Here is an 18,884-nt window from a genome sequence, read left to right as displayed (position 1 = left end):
AAACTAGTGGCCTTGAAACACCATCCAGTTTACTAGACCTCACAGTCTTTCTTGAGCCATATGGAGAAGTATTTCCTGAGATGTTTAAACAATGTTTAAACATTGCACTTGCACTACCTGTAAGTACTGCAGCTTGTGAGCGTAGTTTTTCTGTTCTAAAATTGGTCAAGACTGTCTTAAGGATTTCGATGAGTGATGAGCGACTGAGCAACTTAGGGGTGCTAAGTATTGAGTCAAAAAGATCAAAGGCCATAAGTCTTGATGACTTTGTGGATGTGTTTGCAAAAAGACACAACAACAGGAGAATAATCCTACTTTGAAAAGAGTCTGACAGGTGCAGGAATATTAATTGTGAATAGTTCAAATGCAAAACCCTCTCTAAGTTCATCTTCATAAATATGAAAAAATGTAGTTGGTTTTTATAATAATTTCCAAGAAATCTCTATCAAAGTGCAATCTTAATTTTATTTTCAAGTAAAAACAAAGCAATCCAATTTCTGTAAATTCATTGCAAATGAATGTATCTGAACTGTTCATGTATTGTCCATTGTTTTTTCAATGTTTCATTTCTGTTCATACAGATTTTGTTGAAAATGGCAAGCTTGTGAATATATTTAGGCAATATTCTAAGATGGAACTGTTTAATTGTTTTAATAGTTTAACTGTCTATTTAAATGGACCTATTATAACCTGTGCTGTAAATCTGTGCACTGCACAATAAAGCAATATCAAAAATATTTTTGGGGTGTTTTCAAATGTATTGTTAATTTAATCAAAATTAAACTACAGTAATTGTCAAGGAAAAGTACAGTTATATAAATGGTACTACTATTTAGCTACTGTGAGATAGGCGATAGTATACGTACACATGTAAAACAAGATTGCTTGTTTGAGAGTTGCCATTAACAGTCAAGAGATCAAAATATGTCTGTATACACCATATTACATAGATATAGATTTATTAGAATAAATAGTAGATTATTAAATTGGGTTACGTTTTTTTTTTTTTTTTGTATGCCACCCTAAGATTTGCTGTGGCCCCCACTGGCCACCCCTGGAATCATTTTCTGGAGGCGCCACTGTCCTGTGTGGGCCGAACCACCTAAATGGATTCCCGACGATTTGTGTCGTTTGGTATTAATAAAGACTTGACGAGGCTATCTATCTATCTAGACAATTTAATTAACAATTATTCACCTCAGGCTCCGTGAATAGTGGGGAATAGAGGGATAAAAGACAAGAGATATATCCCTTGTCATGTATCCCTCGTCTTGTCGATTAGTTTGTTTATGTGACGATTTCAAAAACTTTTTTGGTTTTGTTTAAAGCATGCTACACGCGATTGGTTGGTTAGATTGGTGGCATGGAGAGCAAATGAAAATGATTCCCGCTTAAATACGAACGTTCTAGATGTATAAATAGTCCCGCTTATCATCACTTCGTATCCAAACCACTATGGCGTTTCGATCTCTGAACTGAAAAAGGGTTGGGTCGTACAACACCGGGTGCCCAGTTACAGCCGCGATTAATACTTCAGCCGACATTTTGTTCAGTGAGTGAATAAAGGTAGGTAGGAACCAAAGTGCCTGCCGGTGTTCCCTGGGATCCACGCAAGCGAAGAGCGTCTACATTCCGATTGGCTGTCAGTGTTTGGCCGCTGAAGCGCGTCATAGTCATTTGCATAAAGTTAAAAAGTTTTCAACTTTCTTTTGACGCTCTGGTCGCTGAACTTTGGCCGCTGGTAGCGTTGGTCGCTTTGGTCGCTTTGGTCGCTCTGGTCGCTTGCCCATAGAAAGTGAATGACTTCCGGCGACTTGGTCGCTCAATTCGCTTCTGGTGTGGACGTACAGTAAGCTTGCTACAGTAGCACCTAGCAAGGAGAAACCTGGTGTTTATCCACAAGGTTGAAAAAAACACATATACCAGTAGTTTCTTACACAGACACAAAGAAACGCATGCACACTAAAAGAGGTAAGAGGTATTTGTAGTATTCATTTAGTTTATTGATTGAATGAAGAGGTGACCAGTGAGTTCATCACAATGGGGGCCATGGATAGGCTCATGAATTGAAAGCTGTATCTCTGTCCTCATTGGTGCAAAATGGGAAGGGGTGTGGCTTGAGTTAAACTATTCCTCTAATACTGAGTCTCTGAAGCAGTTCTTTAACACAACACACACACACACCACACACACACACCACACACACACACCACACACACACACACACACACACACACACACACACACACACACACACACACACACACAACACACACACACACACACAGAGACATGATCAATGGTCTTCAGTTTGTGCTCCATCACGGCCGGGTGGTGTTGTCTCTAATGGTTGTCATGACTAGTGAGCAGGTTCAGTGATATCTCTTGAGCGACGCACAATTCTAGACGTCCATGATTCAACACACACACACACACACACACACACACACACACACACACACACACTCAGGCTGATGACCTCATGTCTAGAGGCCCAGGGACCTGCGGACCACCTGCTGGGCCAGCTGGTTGAACTGCAGGCGGTCTTCTCTCCACATCTTAGACGCGTCCACGTTGGCACCGCTCTCATCGTTGGGCTCTAAAGACAGTCACACATTCAAGAGGGGGACCGTCTAGCATGCTGTCCACAGACAGACAGGCAGACAGGCAGACAGACCGGTAGGTAGGTACCTGCCAGCATGCTGACCACAGACAGCAGAATCTTCTCCACACTCTGCACTGGGCTCCATCTCTCAGCACTGCTCTCGTAGCCCATGGGGTCGTCACCCGGGGCGTGCAGGATGGAGATACACACCCGGCCGTCTGGATAAACTGAAACATACCCATGACCATCACTACTAGAGATACACACCCTGTGGATAAACTGGAACATACCTATGATCATCACTACTAGAGATACACACCCTGTGGATAAACTGGAACATACCTATGATCATCACTACTAGAGATACACACCCTGTGGATAAACTAGAACATACCCATGATCATCACTACTAGAGATACACATCCTGTGGATAAACTGGATCATACCCATGATCCTCACTACTAGAGTTACACTACCCTGTAGATAAACTGGAACATACCCATGATCACCACTACTAGAGAATACACACCCTGTGGATAAACTAGAACATACCCATGATCATCAGTACTAGAGATGGTCAGCAATAGCTCAGGTTTGCTAGTTCGATCCCATTCTCCTCCTAGCTGAGTGTTGATGTGTCCCTAAGCAAGCACTTTAACCCTAACTGATCCTGACAAGCTGGCTGTCGCCTTGCATGGTTGACACTGCCCGTCGGTGTGTCAATGTGTGTATTATCCGATGTCAGTCGCTTTGGATAAAAGCGTCTGCTAAATGCCCTAAGTTGTAATTGTAGAGATGCACACCCTTTAGATGAACTGGAACCTTCCCATGATCATCAAATACTAGAACTGAATATTGTAGGTACCCACTTAACTGGTTAATATACGAGATGGACTAAAATAGGTATGACGGAGCCTGATCCTAGCCCATGAGTGGTGGCTGGTCAGTAGAGAACTAACAGGCAGAGCCTGGCGGGCAGAGAGAGCAAGCAATGGATTCCTCAGCATCAGGTCAGTAAAGATTAGGGCTGTAACGATACGCGTATCAAACCGAAATCGCGATACTCAAAGCCACGAAAACTGTCTCGCGGTGTGAGAAGGCAGAAGCGCGATACGCCCTTTCTAACTCTGCGGTCAAATTGTCAGATTGAAATTTGCTATTAATTTGTTCTAAATAATAGTCTGCTGACAGCGCCCCCTCCTATCGATGCCGTAAGTATGCGACTGCAATCCTCAGTGGCTACGGAGGGATCGCATTTTCTCCACAGCCGTCGAAGTGCTCATATGCGATATGAACGACATTTATCCAGAGGGGGCCTGTGTGATCCTGTCTCTAGTGTTTTGTGTGATTTGACTGGCAGTTTGTCTGCTTATAGGTCGGAATGAAGCGGGCCACCGATTATATGACAGGATGGGTACTTTATTCTACCGGACTCGTTCGCTTCTTCACCAGACACCCGCGCTACCGCTCGCTCTCCTCGCTCGTCGTCCACTCACTCGCTGACGTCACTCACACACGCATACGCACATTGCCATTCTGGCGCACACACATATGCTACTCGTAACGCCTCGTTATTGCGACGTTCATGACATTCAGGTTTTTCTCCATCTATTGAAAGTTAAGCTATTAAACATGTTGCATTCTATACGGCCTGATTATGTCATTATTTAAGCTACATAGCCTAATAATAAGTGCTAATAAGGATATTTGACTAAACCAACCAAACAGTTGAAAAAAGCATCCTCCCACACGTTATTTCTTTATTCATTTATCTATACTTTAATTGTATTCTTTCTGTTCAAATCTGTTCAGTGTTCCAAATTATTTGTTATTAAATGTTACATTAAGTAATTGGTATATAAGTGTTGTTTAAATAAAATGCTTTTTAAATTTCAAAAAATCGTGGGATGTATCGCAACCGTGGGTCAAAAATCGTGATAAACCGAATCGTGAGTTTGTGTATCATTACAGCCCTAGTAAAGATATGCATATATCTTAACTGCAACGGCAAAGAAGTTCTCCATAGAATAGTGAGCAGCTTCACTGCTTATAATAGCATGGAACAAATCATACATGTTGAGCCGTAAACAACTGTATTTGATTACAAGGTAAGAACCTCGCACTTCATTTCCAACACAGTCTATTATCACTAAAAGAGATTCACAACCTGCCATCCAATATGCTCAATAACACATTATTCAGTATCAATATAATGAATCATCATCACCGGTATCACCATCTTCATCACCACCACTTCATCACATCACAATGTGAGCTGTGTGTTCCCCCTTGTGGGTGTGTGAAGGAGGCCCGGTAATGATGATGACGGTGGTGCTGACCACCGTCCATCATGTCATCTTGCTCTTATCGGGAACAACGCTCAGACCGGCCCTATGGGTTAGCATAGCACAGGGAACCTGCTTAATGACAGTCCTCCACAGGGCTAACTGCAGGCTACCCTTTACAACCATGATGTCATCCCACGTACCTAGACACACGAGTAACCTGAATACAACAACACGAACAGTAGTGTGTACAACTAGAGCTGTAGAGTGTGTACTTGTACTTGAATCAGTAGGGCTGGGCGATATGACCAAAATATAATATCCCGATATAGGTCATTCATATTCCGATAACGATATATATCACGATATAGCACATTTTCTGTAAATTCAATGAATAAATAACGTATTTTCCGCACTATAAGGCGCACTGGAGTATAAGCCGCAGCAGCTAAATTGAATGATGTGTACATAAGCCGCACTGGACTATAAACCACCAGTGTTTTAATGTTTAATTACCATTAGGGCTGGCCCAAATGCCATTTTTCAGGCTTTGAATACTCGTTGGTTTTTCCGAGCGAATATTCGAATACTCGTTCCAGAAAAAAACACCATGAAAAACAACATTAATAATCCCTATATACTCCCTGGAACCGATTTTGACAGTATCTGCATATTTTGTTGAAGATTTAATAGCTTTTGAAGGTTAATTAGTAGGCCTAAGTAGGTTGAAGTTCCTTAGTTTTTCCCCTTGAAAGCGAACAGCTGTTGTTCCGTTCCAAATCAGCTGTCCTCTGCCGCACCGTTATATAAGCCGCAGAATCGAAAAAAGGCGCGTCTTATAGTCCGAAAATTACGGTAGTTTATATAAAGTGACCACATGGAAAGGCCTATTTCGTAGCCCCTCTTTTAGGTACGACCTCACTTTGTCTTGGCTGGTCGTGGGAGTCCTTCTCCTATTCAGAATTGTCACGTTCACTCTCCTCCACGTTCTATTTCATCCTTACTGACCGGTGCTTCAAGCACTGGATTTATCCGTCTCGCGCATGCGCAGTTCGAGTACCTAATATCAACAAAGTCACCTGTGACCCCTGATGAGCTCCGGACAGCCTATATCTTCCAGGTGACATCAGAAGGATCTGTTCCTTTCATCTTCTCGCTTCGCAGGTATCGTATCACCTTGCTAGCTAAAAGCTAATTGGCTATTATTATCATTGATCGTTCGTTGCTGGTGGCCTTGCGACATATTGTCAGAGCCGTGAGCTGCTCACCCTCTAAAGGCCGCAACGGACCCGCCGAGAGGTTCGGATTGCGTGGAACGCATCTCCCTCGGCTGTATAAATTTACTTTGTTATAATTTCGTGTTTCGGTGAAGGCAGTGTACCCGCTCCCTCTCCCGGCATTTATACTGCGCTTATCATTTAATTTCTGCCTGGCGTTTGTATTGCGCTTATCACCTAATTTCAAGTTGTGTATCGTTGCTATTGGTGACGGCAGTGTGTGCGCTCCCACTCCCGGCTTAGGTACATTTTTACCTCGGTGCCAACTCGGTTGTGCTCGCTTTGTGTTAACTGGTGAAGGCAGTGTTTTTCGCTCCCGCTCCCAGCATTTATAGTTATATTTAGCCTTGTAGTTAGTAGCAGTGCTCCCGCTGAGGCTAACTGTCTGGGCTGTTATCCCGCCAATATTTGTCGGTGAAGGCTGTGCTTTCGCTCCCTCTCCCGGCATTTATACTGCACTTATTATTATCTACGTTTCGTTCTGACCGCTACCCTCAACTGGTGAAGGCAGTGCTCTCGCTCCCGCTCCCAGCAGAGGTGTGACTGTAGTTGGTAGCAGCGTTCCCGCTGAGGCTAACTTGTCTGGGGTATTTTCTGTTCATATATCCATTGGTGAAGGTTGTGTTTTCGCCCCCTCTCCCAGTGTCTATTGTTTCTTGCTTTATACAGTGTTATTTTTTCTGGTTGTCAACATGGTTGGCGACCACTCATGCTCGGCCTGTATGGCTTCTCTGCAGATTGAGGATGGCCATGATTTGTGTCCCTCATGCCTTGGCCTCGGGCATCTGAAGGAGGGTGTTTCAGATGATCCCTGCATGAACTGCAGTTTTATGCCTCGGGCAGTTAGAGTTGCTAGATTAGCTGAGGTGGAACAACGGTTGGGCCTCGTTTCGCCCCCCGAACTGTTGCCCCCAGCCCAGCGACGTAATCTAGCCCAGGATGGTCGCTCCAAACGTCGGGCTGCGGTGACCGCAGGCCCCACTTCTAGGAAGAAGGTTAGGGAGTCCGGGCTTGCCTCCAAGGTAGGCCAATTGACGGCAGAGCTCGAAAGCATGAAGTGCCTCTTCCTAGCCTTTCAGGCTGGGACTGGTGCAGGGGGGCCAGGTGCCCTTGCTCCTCCGGCAGCCACCTTGGAGCCGGAGGAAGATGTGCTTTCTCTGGCAGCGTCAGCTGCCGAGTTTGCTGAATACGAGCCGGATGGGGTCCTACAGGACGCAGCCTCCCGTGCCTCCGCAGCGTGCTCCCGTCCTTCGACCCGCAGCTCTACTAGTGCTTCTGAGGACAACTCAATGGGAGCCATCATTCGTATGGCCCTGGCCAGTCTGCAGCTAGACGTGCCGCAAGCGCAGCCGGCTCCGGCCAGTGCTTTCTTCAGGCGTGACCCAGCCCCCGCCAGTTTTATCGTGCCTCCATCGGAGGAGTATCTGAGGGAGTTGCATGCATGCTGGAGGGATCCTAGAGCCCACTCTCATGCAACATCCGACGGTCGGTCACTGGCAGCCATGCAGGATGCACCCAAGTTTGGCTTGGACCGCATGCCAGCAGTTGAGCCGACCATAGCCGCTTTAATTGTCTCGCCTGATGAGGCTCTAAGACCGGATGCGAGGTGTCCTCGTCCCCAGTGTCGGGTTACGGATGACCTGCTCTCCAAAGCCTATGACGCAGCGGCACGCATGGGACGCATAGGCAATTCTATGTCCCACCTGATGCTCGCTCTGTCAGCATCCCTGCAGGAGGTTGCAGTGGGTGCTCCGGCCCACGATTTCAGTGACGCTTCTTTGCAGGCGTTCACACTGATGTCCAGAGAGTTGGGGCGGGTAATGTCCACTCTCGTCCAGGCTCGCCGCCAGGTTTGGTTGGCACAGTCTCCCCTCACTGAGGCGTGCAGGAGAACCCTCCGCAGTGTTCCAGTGGAACCTGGGGAGCTGTTTGGCTCTGCAGCTCTAGAAGCGCTTGAGCGAACACTCCAGGCCAGGAAGACTCGCGAGCATCTATCTGTGCTTCAAAGGAGTGTGCCTCCTCCTAGCAGGCCTAGAGGTTCTTCAGCTGCCCCACAGCGCAGCTATCACCCACAGGCTCACCCCAGTGGCTACCTTAGGTCTCAGCGCCCACGTCCACAGCCTGCTCAGCAGCAGGCACAGGCCTTTCGGGCCCCTGAGCGGCTGCCCTCGGGGCAGCTTCAGGTCCCATATGCTGCACGTCGTTCCCCCAGGACCTTTAGAGGTCGGGGGACCCGGCGCTGAGGGTCAGGGGCCGGTCGTCGAATGTTTTTCCCAGCAGCAACTCAGCTATTGGGCTGCTTCCACCAGGGACCCGTGGGTGCATTCCACCTTGACCCATGGGTACAAACTTCCGACGCCGGCCCCCAGCCTGTGGCCGGGTCAAGATGACCATCATACACGACCCGGCCAAAGCCCAAGCCCTCACCCAGGAGCTTTCCGCCCTCCTAGGTTAGGAGGGCGCCATCGAGCCAGTAGATCCCCTGTTGCAACCCGGGGGGTTCTACTCAACTTATTTTCTGGTAGCAAAGAAAGACGGCGGACTCCGTCCTATCCTCGACTTGAGGGGCCTAAACAGGTTCCTGAAGATCCTGAGGTTCCACATGCTGAGCACCGCAGAGGTTCTGCGTACTGTTGCCAGGGGGGAGTGGTTTACATTAGTAGACCTGAAGGATGCCTACTTTCACGTTCCCATAGCACCGCACCACAGACAGTTTCTGCGGTTTGCTTTCCAGGGGCGTCGTTTTCGGTTCAGGGTGCTCCCGTTTGGCCTCTCCCTTTCCCCACGGGTGTTCACCAGGTGTGTGGCGGCAGCCCTCTCACCCCTACAGTCGCGGGGCATGAAGATCCTGCCATATCTGGACGACTGGCTCATCTGTGCACCATCCCAGTCTCAGGTGGCCCTGGACATGACACTTCTTCTCTCCCATGTGGCCCGTCTGGGTCTCCGGGTGAATCTCAGGAAGAGTTGCCTGGTGCCATCGCAGAGCATAGTTTTTCTCGGTGTGTCTCTCGACGCAGTCGCCATGAAGGCCTGTCCGTCGCCACAGCGGGTGGACGGCATCCTCCGCCTCCTTCTCCTGTTTCGGGAAGGCAGGCTGTTGCGCTATGTGGAGTTTTTGAGCCTCCTAGGGAAACTGACGGCTGCCGCTACAGTGGTTCCTCTAGGACTGCTGTCGCTTACGCCCCCTCCAGAGGGTCAGGTGGCACCGGCACAGGGGACTCAGGGTGTCACGCTGCTGCCTACTTGCTCTGGCTCCGTGGAGGGACAGATCGTTTCTTCTCCAGGGCATGCCCATGGGTTCCATTGCATCCCGTCGGGAAACCGTTCCAACAGATGCCTCCCTCTCGGGGTGGGGTGCTGTGTGGCAGAACCGGACAGCTCAGGGGCTGTGGCCTGCTCAGGTCCGCTCGGAGCATATCAATGTTCTGGAGCTGCGGGCTGTGCACAGGGCACTGCAGTCATTTCTTCCCTTCCTGGGCGGCCGGCATGTGCTCGTGCGGTCGGACAATGTCTCGGCCGTCTCTCACATAAACCACCAGGGAGGCACCAGGTCTGCACTGGTTGTTGCAGGCATCCCGGGACCTCCTGTTGTGGGCAGCACCACGCCTGGCCAGCCTGAGAGCAATGTATTTGCCAGGGGTACAGAATCAGGCTGCAGACTCACTCTCCCGTTGCAAGCCGCCGCCGGGGGAGTGGCGGCTTCATCCGGAGGTCTTCCTCAACATCTGGGACGTCTTCGGCAGGGCAGAGGTGGATCTCTTTGCCACAAAGGAGTCGACCCATTGCCCCCTGTGGTTCTCCTGGGCAGAGGAGAGCAGCCCTCTGGGTCAGGATGCTCTCGCCCACGATTGGCCAGAGGGTCCCCTCTATGCCTTTCCCCAATCCCTCTGATTTTTCCGACGCTACAGAGGGTCCTCCAGCAGGGTCACAGACTGCTGTTGGTAGCCCCCTTCTGGCCAGGGAGAACATGGTTTCCACTGCTGCGCAGGCTCTGCAGCAGTTCACCACAGCGCCTTCCCGACAGGAAGGATCTCCTGTCACAGTTACAGGGCAAGATCTGGCATCCCGACCCTCGTTGCCTACAGCTATGGGTCTGGCCGCTGCAGGGCCCAACCCGCTGCTGACTGAGTGCTCAGACGATGTCTGCAATACCATACTGAACGCCAGGGCGCCTTCTACCCGGGCGCAGTATGAGAAAAGGTGGCAGCTATTTACGGCATGGTGTTCAGACAGGGCTGAGGACCCTGTGCATTGTTCAGTTCCAATGATTTTGGAGTTCCTCCAGTCACTCCTGGATGGCGGCCGGGCCCCAGCTACTCTGAGGGTATACGTGGCAGCCATCTCCTCGAGACATGCTCGGGTAGATAATGACACAGTGGGGGGCCACAGATTGGTGTCCCTTTTTCTGAAGGGGGCGTTGCGGTTACGACCCCCACGAGCACAGCGTGCCCCAGCATGGGATCTGCACCTGGTGCTCGATGCTTTATGCTTGCCTCCTTTTGAACCCCTGGCTCAGGCGGAGCTGAAGTGGGTCTCCACTAAAACTGCCTTTCTCCTCGCCATCGCGTCAGCGAAGCGCGTCGGGGCGCTTCATGCTCTGTCCGTGAGTGACTCATGTCTGAGGTGGAACTCAGATGGCTCAGGGGTTACCCTGTGGCCGAATCCAGCTTTCCTCCCGAAGGTTCTGTCATCGTCGAACCTCAACCGACCTGTCCGTCTGGCACAATTTTCGCCTCGGAAGGGGAGGACAGGTTCAAACTGCTGTGTCCTGTGCGAGCTCTGAGAGCGTACGTAGCTGCGACCGCAGGCATTAGACGCTCGGACCAGCTCTTCCTCTGCTATGGTGGTCCTAGGAGGGGCTGTGCTCTCTCCAAGCAGCGATTGTCTCATTGGGTTGTGGACGTCATCACCCATGCCTATAAAGGAGGTGGTCACCCCCTGCCATCCGGGGTCAGGTGCCACTCTACCAGGGCTGTCTCAACGTCATGGGCTGCCCTGCGGGGCGTGCCCCTGGAAGACATCTGTGATGCAGCATCATGGACATCACCATGTACCTTTTCCAGGTTCTACCGGGTGAACGTTGCCACTCCCCATCCGTTGGCCGTGGTCCTGTTGCCCGACTCTGCTGTTCCCTCTCAATGAGGTAGGTGCTGGAGTTCCTTGTGACCTTGTTGGTATGAGCCATCCAGTGCTTGAAGCACCGCCTCTGGCGGTCAGTAAGGATGAAATAGAACGATAGTTACGTATGTAACTACGGTTCTATGAATCCTGGATGACCGCCAGAGCGCTCTGTCACTCAGAATCCTTGTGTACTCGCGAGAAGATTCTGCAGGAACAGATCCTCTGATGTCACCGGAAGATATAGGCTGTCCGGAGCTCATCAGGGGTCACAGGTGACTTTGTTGATATTAGGTACTCGAACTGCGCATGCGCGAGACAGATAAATCCAGTGCTTGAAGCACCGCCTCTGGCGGTCATCCAGGATTCATAGAACCGTAGTTACATAGGTAACTATCGTTAGTTTGTGTTGCGTTCACGTGCCGTGTGGAAGAATGTATAGCGTCGTCCAAATGACGTAAAATATTACCGTAAAGAGTGTGATTTGCGACAAGACGATATAAACGATAGAGGATAATATGAAACGATAGACATTTTTATATCATCACACGATATATATCGTCATATCGCCCAGCCCTATTGATCAGTGTGATCTACTCGTACTTTGTGGATAGTTTTCTAGCCACAAGAAAACACCTCCTCCCGAACACATGCTGATCTTCGAAGACATGCAATTCAAGAAGTGTGTAGACCCCGATCCACAAATACTTGGATGTATGTCCCTCTGTAAAATGAAATAGACAATGATATTTCACGATCTACAAATTTTACTTGTAAAAAACTTGTCTTCCAATCACTTTCAGAACAGAATTTCAAGTTTAACTTCAAGTTTAAAATTAGTTTAAATTAAAAATCTATAAAATGTGGATGGATTAATTGCATAAACTTGTTAATACGACATGCGATATTAAAGCAAGTGAGAAAAAAAGAAAAGAAATCACGTTATGTTTACCACAATCCACAATTTTTACTATACTCTTAAACTCTACTCACTATACTCGTTTCTCCAAAACTCAAGCCCCCACCTTGTAACCATGAGGTGAACACATTGGCTTACACAGTGGCCTCTATACAAAACCAACAGATGTCATAGTATGGGAATGGTGGAGGAAGGATGTGTGGATATCCTAACGCCACTGTGGATGAATACCAAACGGTTGTGAGTGAGGAGTGAGGTAGGAGTGAGGGTGGAGTTAAGGAGTGAGGATGGAGGGAAGGAGCTCCAGAGTGAGGAGTGAGGGTGGAGTGAAGGAGCTCCAGAGTGAGGAGTGAGGGTGGAGTGAAGGAGATCCAGAGGGAGGAGTGAGGGTGGAGTGAAGGAGCTCCAGAGGGAGGAGTGAGGGTGGAGTGAAGGAGCTCCAGAGGGAGGAGTGAGGGTGGAGTGAAGGAGCTCCAGAGGGAGGAGTAAGGGTGGAGTGAAGGAGCTCCAGAGTGAGGAGTGAGGATGGAGTGGAGGAGTGAGGGTAAAGGGATGATGGAATGAGGATTGAGGGTAGTGTGAGGGTGGAGGGAAGGAGTGAGGGTGGAGTGAAGGGGTACGGGTGGAGTGAAGGAGTGAGGGTGGAATGAAGGGGTGAGGGTGGAGTGAGGGTGGAATGAAGGGGTGAGGTTGGAGTGAAGGGGTACGGGTGGAGTGAAGGAGTGAGGGTGGAATGAAGGGGTGAGGGTGGAGTGAGGGTGGAATGAAGGGGTGAGGTTGGAGTGAAGGCACAAGTCAACCATATCAACAACGTGATCTGCAGTAAAGTGGCCTGTATGGGAGGGGGCCTTCAAGTGAAAGGTATATTCTCTGTGATCCTGTCGTACAGCAGTTCATACATAAACCCAACTGATGAAAAACCGTCACACAATACAACTTGCACACAACGATGAACAAATGCCAAGACATCTAGCCTTTTATAATATTGTTGGTTTCATACATAACCTATCTCTCACACATGATGTCCTTACATATTACACATGAGATGGAACAGATTTCTTAGATTATGAGGGTGCACTCACACTAGGCCATCTGGCCGTTGGCCGTTTTCACACCTAACCGTGCTCAACTGGCCCCGTTGTTCTCTGGCCTGCACTCACACTAGGCCATCTGGCCGTGGCCGTTGGCCGTCGCAACTGTGGCCGGGCCACGGTAGGCTCTTGTACATACGTCATCACGTCGTAACACGTCATCACCAAGCGTCCGCTGCATGGACCATAATAAAGTCATTGATTCGTGGATTCTCCCAAATACATAGAATTTCTTGTGGGTCTTCTCTAACTCTGCCTGAATAGTATCGTCTGCCCAAATGGCTAACAGACACTCGACTTCTCTATGGGACCAACGTGAACCAACAGTTGAACCGCTTGACGCCATGTTTACCGTTGAATGGGAAAGAAGGCTCGTCGCCTTTATTATGACCATGGTCATCGCATGGACTATACGTCATCCAGCTCAGGTTGCGTAGCCGTGCGTGTGCGTAGGTCGGCTCATTAGCATCTGTACCATGGCGGCCCGTACCGTAGCAGCACACCTCTCCCAAGTGGCCAAGTTGGCCTGGCCACACTCACACTGGCAGATTTGAGCACGGTTAGGTGTGAAAACGGCCACGGCCGGATGGCCTAGTGTGAGTGCACCCTGAATGCGTTGTTCCAAAATGTCAAAAACATTATAGCATGCAGGTTTCTAGCCTTTACAATAAATTTCACTCAAACTGTTATTTTCTTAACTAGGCAGGAAGGTGGCAATACGTAAATCGGCTCGCCAACATCCAGAGGTGTGTGCTATGTACGTATAATGCGTTTGGCTGCGGAACACATGGGACTAAACTAGGAGGTGCACCCATGGATCTAGGGTGGACATCCTGAAGCCACTGTGGACAGAACCCTACTGTGAGAGAGAGGTCAGCAGGAACTGGGAAGGAGCATCCAAGTGATTCACAGTTCAAAGTTCATAAAAAAGATTTGGTTCTGAAAGTAAGTGTGGATATTATTTTGCAAAGCACACAAGCACCATATTTGTGGATCACGGTACCAGTAATATGATTGTCTTCTGTGGTTTATGGATATTCAAGTCCAATATAAAGTTCATCCACATTTTACAGAGCGTCAGTGGGACAAGTTGGACAAAATCCACAAACAGAGACATCCTGCAATGAGCCTGTGAAGCCCAGAGAGGTCCTGAGGAGCTCATTATCACTACTGCCCACAACCACACATCCATGGTCCCCAGGCTTGTACTAGGGTTCCTATCAGTTCCAGCATTCACTGAATTGTTGAAAATGTCAGTTTGGTGCGACCACCATCAACTGCTTCAAATAGTAGTTTGACCAGATTTAGATTGGCCCTGAATGCTCATCTATGTCGGACCAGATTTATCTTTATCTTCGAAAAGATCCCAAAAAACCTGGCTGATTATTATTGTTTCTGAATATAACTAGTCTATTCATCCAACAAAGGATTGTTTTTGCTTCCTAGAGTCGGATCACGATCACACCTAAACCAAACCCAAGTATGGTCTACCAGTCCTTTTGAGTGTGTACCAGTACTCTGTATCGTCTACCAGTCCTTGTGAGGGTGTACCAGTACTCTGTATCATCTACTAGTCCTTGATGAGGGGACACCATTACTCTGTATCATCTACTTGTCCTTGTAGCGGGTATACCAGTACTCTGTATCGTCTACCAGTCCTTGTGAGGGGGGACCAGTACTCTGTATCGTCTACAAGTCCTTGTGATTGTGTACCAGTACTCTGTATCATCTACTAGTACTTGTAGTGGGTACCAGTACTCTGTATCGTCTACCAGTCCTTGTGAGGGGGGACCAGTACTTACTATTGGGGTGGAACATGTCACAGATAAACCTCATCTTGGGGGGCTGAGGGGGTAGTCAGACGGGAAACTGAGGACAGCAGGAAACACTCCTCCTTCAAAACACGTGTCCTCAGGACCCCTGGAGACAGACAGGGAAGGAGACAGACAGGGAGGGAGGCACACACACATACCCAAAAAAACAGGGAGACAGACACACACACAGACGACAGGGATGGAGACAGACAGGGACGGGGGACAGACACAAACGGACCGAAAGGGAGGGAAACACACACACAGACAGACCCACGAAAAATACCCATAGGGATACAGGAAGGGAGACGCACACACAGACAGCAGGGAGGGAGACACACACACACAGACAGACCCACGGGGAGACAGGAAGGGAGACACACACAGACAGACAGGGAGACACACAGAAGGACAGCCAGACAGCCAGGGAGGGAGAAAGACCGATAGGCGGACCAGACAGTTAGGTAAACAGACATGGATTACGACAGACAGACAGGGAGAAAGACAAGTAGGCAGACAGATACACAGTGAGGTAAACAGACAGTGAGAAAGAAGATTGGGACATAGATCAGTTCATTTTGCTTATTGCCAGAGGTCTAGCAACCTCTGGCAATAATCATTACATTTACAATAAATACAAAATATATATAAACCATTGAAATAAATACATTAATATTATGATATCCTTGAGTAAATATAGTATTATAACTTTTTATTATTTAAAAAATAATAATTTTGCAATTTAATAGTTGGCGTTTCATAATTAAACACTTTTTTCTTTTTTTGCGGCAAAAATAGAAATGCTACGGAATGATAGCGCTGCGCCTGCGGCACGGCGAGCCACTCCTGGGACGCTGCTGAGACGTTCCGCAGCCGCTCCCGGTGGAAATGGTATCATTGATTAGAGTGGAACCTATCTATGGCGAGTGGATAGTGCCAAACCTAAAGGCCTGATTCCACCGGACGCGTTACGGCTGCGGCACGTCTTGGCCGCGGTCACCGCAGCAGATAGGTTCCACTCTAATCAATGAGACCATTTCCACCGGGCGCGGCTGCGGAACGTCTCAGCAGCGTCCCAGAAGCGGCTCGCCGTGCCGAAGCGCTATCATTCCGTAGCATTTCTATTTTTGCCGCAAGCCGTTGCTGAACCGCGTCAATTTCAACAGAGCAGATCGAGCAGGGCAGGAAGTGAAAAAGTAAAAGCCATAGAGCATCCGGTAAATTTTCAAAAGAAAACACAATACTCAGCTCATGTAGCCTATCCCAAATTCACATCAACATTATTACGTCATGACCGGTGGCACCAGGTCAGCAGTCAATCAATCAAAGGGTCAATGTCAGAAAGGACAAAGCGTGGCATTTAATTGCAGTAGTTTTGGGAGTGGAAGGTGAGTACATTAGGTTTAGGATTATCGCGTGATCTCGTGATCTCGCGTGAATATGGCTGGCTCGCAAGGCAGCGTTTCGCTGCCGTAACGCGCCCGGTGGAAATGCAAGCAGGGCAAAATCGCAGCCGTTCCGTGCCGCAGCCGTAATGCGTCCGGTGGAATCCCCGGGTCAGAGGGTCGGCAACATGGACGACGAGAGACTCATTGTTGAAGTTCAGCAACATGAAGTAATTTATATACCAAATCATCCTTTTTATAAGGGCAATGGCCGGAAGGACAAAGTGTGGCATTTAATTGCAGTCGTTTTGGGAGTGGAAGTTGAGTACATTAGGTTTAGGATTATGGCGTGATCTCGTGATCTCGCGTGAATACGGCTGGCTCGCAAGGCAGGGTTGCGCTGCTGTAACGCGCCCGGTGGAAATGCAAGCAGGGCAGTCGCAGCCGTTCCGTGCCGCAGCCGTAACGCGGCCGTAACGCGTGCGGTGGAATCCCGGGCGTCAGGTTGATATTTATTGGTCCACCTGAAGGCAAAGGTTAGGACCTACTGATGCAGACCAGATCAGAAAATACAAGAGGAACTATAGACACACATGAAGACGTTTCTACACTGTGTTCAACCAACGGCAGGGGAGGAGAGACACCTAGTGGTCAACATTGTACCTGCACAATAACGATACCAGAGTCAATCAGAGGTGAGACCTTCAGACTTCATAATGATGCTAGCTGAAATAGATCAACCTTTCTTCTGTTGAATATGTTGATAATATCTGACCTGTGTCTTCTGCTGTCTGTGTGCCTGACCAGACTCATGAATAGAGAATTTAACCAACGTTAATGGATTCTAACTTCAATACTTCAGAGTTACAGTTAGAGCTTTAAAGCTATGTGTGTCCGTGAGTTTATTTCTAAAGCACGTTTAAAATATGTTGGTTGACCAAAGTGCCGTACAGCTCAGAGCAGGTGAGTAAAATCACGATGAGAATCAAAACTACAAATAAGCATCACTGTACACAGATAAAAGAGACAAATTCCAGGCACAAATCCAACCAGATAAAATCCCAGCCTTGAAGATTAAAATGTTTTGACCCTGGATTTAAAAGGAATAAGCGGTCTGGAGGTGGAATAAGGGCTTCAGTGGAGAGGTTCCGGCCTAGTGGCAGCGTCCTGGACCAGGTCCAGGCCCGATCTGAACCTCAAATCTCGAGATGTTAGTAACTTACATGATCAGAGCTTCCCACTCAAAGAAGTTCTCCTCATTGGCTGGACCTAGACACAAACAAGTTGGTTTAAAGATAAATATAAAGCATGATATCATGTAGGAAACATGATGACATATTTTGGTTTACAGCTTTACATGAAACAATTTGATGCCAAATAAATGGTTTCAGTTTAAGTTGAAGCTTTCTATAAGTTGTGGTCAAAATACAAAAATAAATCACAGTGGATTGAGTTTATTCCATTTGTAGAACATTGGTGAATATAGAAAACAGTTTGGCTAACCACAGCCGCTCTCTCACCTGCCACGATGCCTTCTGGGGGGTTCAGGGTCAGCTCTGAGGAACACAAAGAACACATGATGAGGACCCATCAAGTAGACTGTGGGACTCATCCAGTAGACTGAAGAGGACTCATCCAGTAGACTGAAGAGGACTCACAAAGTACAGACTGAAGAGGACTAATCCAGTACACTGACGAGGACACATCAACTAAGTAGACTGAAGAAGAGTCATCAAATAGAGTTAAGAGGTAACGTGTTATAACACATAACGTGTTATAACTCGTTATTGTTGCCTCTGGTCCACTTCCACGCACAGCTGGCATGTCTGTTAGCAAACGTGTTTAATAGTTTCCATGCAACCAGAGTGGAGGAGACTCTAATAAACACTGACCCAGGCTGGCTACTGTGGTGCTAGTAGGGTTAGCTACTGTGATGCTAGCAGAGTTAGCTACTGTGACGCTAGCAGAGTTAACAGGGTACGGTAACCTTATAACATAACGTAATAACATTAACTCACGTTTATACTCCGCCATGAGTCTTTTTAGCGCTGTCCCGGCCATTATCCTCCAACTGTGGAGTTCCGATCAGGAGTATAACGAGTCAATAGAAACCTGACAACACAGCTGTCAACACAGTCGGCATACTGCGCATGCTCAGACGCCGTCACCGCAGTGACAGCTTCCGTGACGTCAACCTGTCCTCCAGCGGTCACGTGTTGGACATTATGAACGCTTCGTCATTTTGATGATATTCTTCCCAACGAATCCCGTTCAATGATTACGTTTCAACAATTGACTTGATAACGATTCAAGGAAACAAAGGAACTATTCAGAATGCGCCATACAGCTCACTCTTATTCTTTACAGTCAGATCACTTCTGACCCATCCC

At 48.3% G+C, this 18,884-nt stretch overlaps 1 protein-coding gene across 1 annotated transcript; it reads right to left on the bottom strand.

The window, feature by feature from the left end:
* Positions 1 to 1,972: 1,972 nt before the first annotated feature.
* On the bottom strand, positions 1,973 to 18,673 carry ube2g2 (ubiquitin-conjugating enzyme E2G 2 (UBC7 homolog, yeast)). Its single transcript, XM_030380662.1, is given in 7 exon segments — positions 1,973 to 2,599; positions 2,692 to 2,832; positions 15,101 to 15,145; positions 15,148 to 15,218; positions 17,718 to 17,763; positions 18,015 to 18,050; positions 18,513 to 18,673. Coding segments are annotated over 7 exon segments (495 nt in total). The 5' UTR covers positions 18,556 to 18,673; the 3' UTR covers positions 1,973 to 2,486.
* Positions 18,674 to 18,884: the final 211 nt, after the last annotated feature.

Source organism: Gadus morhua, chromosome 16, assembly GCF_902167405.1.
Source record: "Gadus morhua chromosome 16, gadMor3.0, whole genome shotgun sequence".
NCBI lineage: Eukaryota > Metazoa > Chordata > Actinopteri > Gadiformes > Gadidae > Gadus > Gadus morhua.
Note: the sequence above shows the minus strand (reverse complement) of the source record. Positions and strands in the feature narration are given on the sequence as shown.